The 5,232-nt window shown below is 35.1% G+C and overlaps 1 protein-coding gene across 1 annotated transcript; it reads right to left on the bottom strand.

Annotated features, from left to right (window-relative positions):
• Window positions 1-2,669: 2,669 nt before the first annotated feature.
• Window positions 2,670-4,677, bottom strand: LOC107418580 (pentatricopeptide repeat-containing protein At1g74900, mitochondrial). Its single transcript, XM_016027285.4, has one exon. The coding sequence runs from the start codon at window positions 4,623-4,625 to the stop codon at window positions 3,135-3,137; it is 1,491 nt and encodes a 496-aa protein (XP_015882771.2). The 5' UTR covers window positions 4,626-4,677; the 3' UTR covers window positions 2,670-3,134.
• Between the last annotated feature and the right edge of the window lie 555 nt (window positions 4,678-5,232).

The following is a 5,232-nucleotide window of genomic DNA, read 5'->3' as shown; positions in this document are numbered from 1 at the left end:
ATATTAAAGACATATTAAATTAGTATTTTATAAAAATATAGGTTTATGCCAATTTATAACTCTAAAAAACCTGTCAATTTGTTTGAAAGTTTACTTACTTTTTTCATATAAATAAATATGACATATATATATATATATGCTCTGCTATCATCTCATATATATATATATATATATATATATATACAGTCCGTCTATGGTGCGGTGCGGACGGTGCTCATACGAACCACAATATTGGTGGCATTTTTATATAGTGTTGGTAACGATTTTCTAAGAAACCGTCGTTAATATTATGAAAAACCGTCACTAATACTGCGATCTTCATACGGACCATGCTCACCATAGAATTTCCGTATATATATATATATACAATTTTGTTAATATATGTAATATTGTCCACTTTTTGATGAGAAACGGCCATTTAATCATGCTCGATTACATGTAATCTTATTTTAATAACATGTAATTGTATAGATCCGACAATAACAAATGCTTATCATCCAGATTTTAGTAAGGGTTGTGGCCAACAATAATTAGCACTTACGTGTGTGTATATATATATATATATATATACACATGTATATTATGCAACATTACTATGTATAGAAAACAGAACACATAATAGCCACATATTATATATAGTGTTCCTAGTCCATATGTGATCAACTGAATTGAAAGCCAACTCAAAGCTCAAGCATCTCAACGTCATGATAATTGATATGCAGAGTAATTGCATTGGACTATTTTAAATTTGGTTAAATTAAATTACATTATTTTTAATTTAGTCAAATTTAATTGTACAAGAGTCCAATCTTATATTCCAAATGACTAGCAAGAAGTGCATATGTTATATTATAATATAATCTGATAGACATGATCATCGGTTACGTTTAATCAAAAAAAAATAAAAAAATCCTTATATATATATATATATAAACCAGTAATTTCTCGGAAGATTTGTTAATTAATCTTAGTCAAGGATACGACGTCAAATCACAAGGTGGTTGAAAGTCTTAACTTCCCTACGTCCAGTCCATATGTACATACATTATGCTTTGAGTTTGACAACAGATATTTTTATGCGTTATATTTTGGAAAAGATGCATGATGAGGCATTATTAAATCCAGCAATGATACTACCATGAAAATTCCTGTAATTATTAATATAATATTATAATTGTTTTATGCCAAATTTGATTCAGTTATTTGTTCCTTTTTTTTTCTTTTTTTTCTTTTTGGACATTTGATTCAGTCATCTTTAAGAAATTGACCAATTTGTTGCTAAACGTACTTTCGTGGATAGTATGGTTACTATTTCTTTCCGTTTATTGGAAGGGACGACTTGCTTAGTGGTATTCAGCGGCAAAGTTAGCAGCCTTTCTACAAAGAAGTTGCAATTTACCAGTGATTTTAAAGCTTGTTTGTTAAGCACTATTATATTAGAATAATTTAGAATGGATTGTATTAAAATGATTTGTATAATATTAAAACAATTCTGTCTTTGATGTTGTAATGTATTATAGCATATATTTTCATTTTTATTAATATAAATTATCTAAAGGCAATAACGGCAAAAATGCAGCAATCAAAACGTTTTGCTGATATTTGGAAAAAATAAAAAATAAAAAAAATTAATAATAATAATAACAATTGCTACTGATAGCAGCAAGAATGTCCCAAAAACATGGCTTGAACATGCAGCTAAACAAAGAAGCCAAATCCAGTTTGCTAGAAACTCAAATTGATGACCAATGCCCACCCATATGTCTGACTCCATAAAAGAAAGCACATCACCGACCCCCAAAATTATCACAGATAACTCCCCAAAATTCAGTCCCCAAAAAAAAAATACATAAATAAAGATGTAAAGCCTTGTTAGAGGAGACGAAGTGTTCGCGTTTTTCTTGCTTTTCTTTTCTGGTCGAGATGCTGTTTGCGTGTTTGTGTTAGATAATCCCAAGCTTCTCGGGTGTATATCTAATACACCTTGAGGCATATAGAAACTGCTTAGCCGTATTAACTTGTCCTCCCCTACTTGCATCACCATGCAACATATTGGATTACCTAACGCAATCCCAATCTTTAATACATCCCCATACAGCGTACCAAACATGACCTTAATGACCACTGCCTCAGTCTCTCTTCTTTGTGCTAGTAGAATCAGAGCACGTATCTCTACCAACCTTCATTGTCATATACGATAGGGGTCGGGTATACCCAACCTCGAGTAGGCCTGCCCCATCCCGATTAGCCCCCGTTTGATTGGTCATTATTGGTATGATAAGAGAAAACACAAGTCATGATTCATATAGTTGTTCTACTAATTTGAAGAGAAAAAGTATACTCGTACAGAAATATTTGACCGAAAACAAAAGAAAAAAATTTGACAAAATAACACGAAGAGACTAGCTGATCATTACAAATGACTATCTCAAGGATTACAAAATCAGCTTATGTAGAAAATGCAACTTATGATAAGAGCATTTTCTTTACTGACTTGGATCTCTAACAAAAGTTACCATATAAAGATGCAATAATCAATGCTATTCTTCTCATGATCACAGGTCATTAAGTTAGCATATATTCAAAATGATTGGCTCAATAAGAAATGTAGAGACAAAAAAGCAACCACTGCACGCATTTGTATAATGATTTTCCTTATAGTCAATTCCTAAAGGTATAAAAGCAACCATTCATTTATTTAGCAACAAGATAAATTCCAGTTAGTACTTAACCAATGTAAGCATTTTAATAATGCACAAAAAATAAATAAACAACCAAAAAGAGATATATACAACAGTTTAATAATTTTTCTTTCTCGCTTAAAAAATGGTAGAACTAGAAGTTAAAAAGTACAAGCTTCTGTTATCACAGCAAGGAAAGAACTAAAGGAACCTTGATACAGATGAGATCATCACCCGCTGAGGAGCTGAAACGTGTGCTATAACATTCTTGTTCAATCCTACTTGTGGACTGCATGCAAAACTAACCGCCGAAAGCCTCAAATTGGACACTGAAAATTCCTTGTTCAACCAAATCTGGAAGCCCCAGTTGAATTCACCAAACATGAAGACTCACATGTTCTCAGTCAGTCAAATCTGCAATCATAATGATCCACTCTGAATGCAAACAGGCTTTCATAATTTGATCTGCCGAGGAAGCCGACCACATCTGCTCTGCAATCTCAAGATTTCTTTTGCAAAAGCCTGGTTGCCTGTTAACAGAAGCCCATCCAAAACTCTGTTGAAAGTAAACTTCCGAGGCAGAAATCCTCTGTCAACCATCTCGATCAACAACCTCCCAGCCACCAATAAATCATCTGACTTCTTCCTCACAAACATTGCACTTATCAAAATATTATATGTATCCATATTAGGTAAGCAATTCCCACTGCTCATCTTCTCAAAAAAGTTCAACCCTTTTTCTATCTCTCCAGCATCACAAAAGTAACGGATTACAACATTGTATATCTGAACATTTGGTTCACACTCATCATCCTTCATTCTGTTAATAAACTCCACTGCCCTTTCCATTTGACCTGCATGACACAATCCTCTAATCAACACGGTATAAGTTGTCGAATTAGGCATATAACCCTTCCTCACCATGTCTTCAAAAACTATAATAGCATTTTCCACATTATCTTTCTTACACAAAACCTGAATCAAAGCATTGTATGTTGCAACCGAAGGAAGCACCCCCTCACCAACCATCTCATCGAAAATCTTTTGGGCTTTTCTAATCTCACCAACAACACCAAACCCATGAACCAAAGTAGTATAAGTAACAACATCAATTTCACATTTCCTCTTCTTCATTTGGCAAAAGAATTCCCAAGCTTCTTTAATCTGACCAGCTCTAAAATACCCTTTAAGCATTATATTATAAGTTGTTAAATTGGGATTCAATCCCCTCTTCAGCATCTCTTCCAACACCTCCAATGCCTTTGGCGTACGCTTAATTAAACACCACCCATTTGCAATAATATTATAACTAACACTATCAGCCTTAAACCTGCCCCTAAAAACCTTAAACAAATTATAAGCCTTTTCCACACGTTTGGATTTGCACAGCACATCAAGAATCGTATTGAACGAATTCAAATCCTGAGGACAACCATGTTCATGCATAGACAAAAAAACTTTTACAGCTCTATCAGGTTTTCCGGCAGCAACATACCTCTCAGCAATGATTGCAAAAGTTTTGGAGCTGGGTCCAAGCCGACGAGTGCGCATTCGAGCCACTAGTGTCCAAAGGGTCTTGTAGTCACGCAAACGACCAGCGATGTCGATAGCATGGTTGAAGGATGAGGAGGAGTGAGCATAGGTGGGATGGTGGTCCAGGACCTTGAAGAATTGAAGGGCTTTGGGTCCATGGTTCCATAAGCGCTTGAGGACACTGTCAGCCAGATCTGGGGTCCATTCAACATTGGGGTTGAGAAGAATTTTTTGGGTTAGAGCTTCTGAATCTGATTTGAGAAGAAGGTTGGCCAAGGCAGCATCTTGGGAGGTCGGATGTAGAAGCTGAGATGGTGAGGTGGTAAGTGTAGCGCATGAAATTGAGAAACTGGGTGTTGGTATAGGAAATGAGATAATCTTTGCTGGAGCTCTGTAAAGAAGATTGAACATTTGTCGGGGTTTTGCATTTTCCGTTGCTATTTTATTTTTTATTTTTTATTTTTTTTTTCTTCCTTTGGTTTTTTCTCTCCAGCCAAACAGAAGTGGCCTATTACTGATCATGTCAATTGGGCTTCATTTAGATGGGACCACAATGTTGTGGGCTCCTATTTAGTGCAGCCTGCAAAGTCATCTCTGTTTCAAATCATCAACTGGAATTTGGCCCAATATCCTTCTTTGAAGGATCTTAGGAATATTTACCCACTCTTTTCAAATTCTTTTGTTTTGCCCTTTTATTTTTTAATATTTCCAAATTATCATTTTTAAATATTAAAAAAAAAAATTAAGATGAAAAGGTATTCAACTCCAATTGCGATGGAGATGATTAATGGAATTAGTTTCGCTTCCTGAAATGGTGATGGGTTTGGAAGGGGATTATTGGTTTGGGATTGTGGTGGTGGTGGTGGGGATGAAGAAGAAGCTCGAATTGAGAAGTGGGTTTTGTGGGGTTTTGAGAGGAGAGAGAAAAGCATATTGGGTTTGTGGGAAAATAGGGGTGCGGTCTCTTTTGGGTGTAGGGTATAGGGTCACTAGGTAAAAAATCCAAGCATCATCATAT

Source organism: Ziziphus jujuba, chromosome 2 (assembly GCF_031755915.1).
Source record: "Ziziphus jujuba cultivar Dongzao chromosome 2, ASM3175591v1".
Taxonomy (NCBI): domain Eukaryota; kingdom Viridiplantae; phylum Streptophyta; class Magnoliopsida; order Rosales; family Rhamnaceae; genus Ziziphus; species Ziziphus jujuba.
This window is presented reverse-complemented; position numbering and strand designations above follow the sequence as displayed.

Bases quoted from the DNA above. Each gene is read 5' to 3' on its own strand.
- LOC107418580 (XM_016027285.4), bottom strand. From the start codon at position 4,625: ATGTTCAATCTTCTTTACAGAGCTCCAGCAAAGATTATCTCATTTCCT.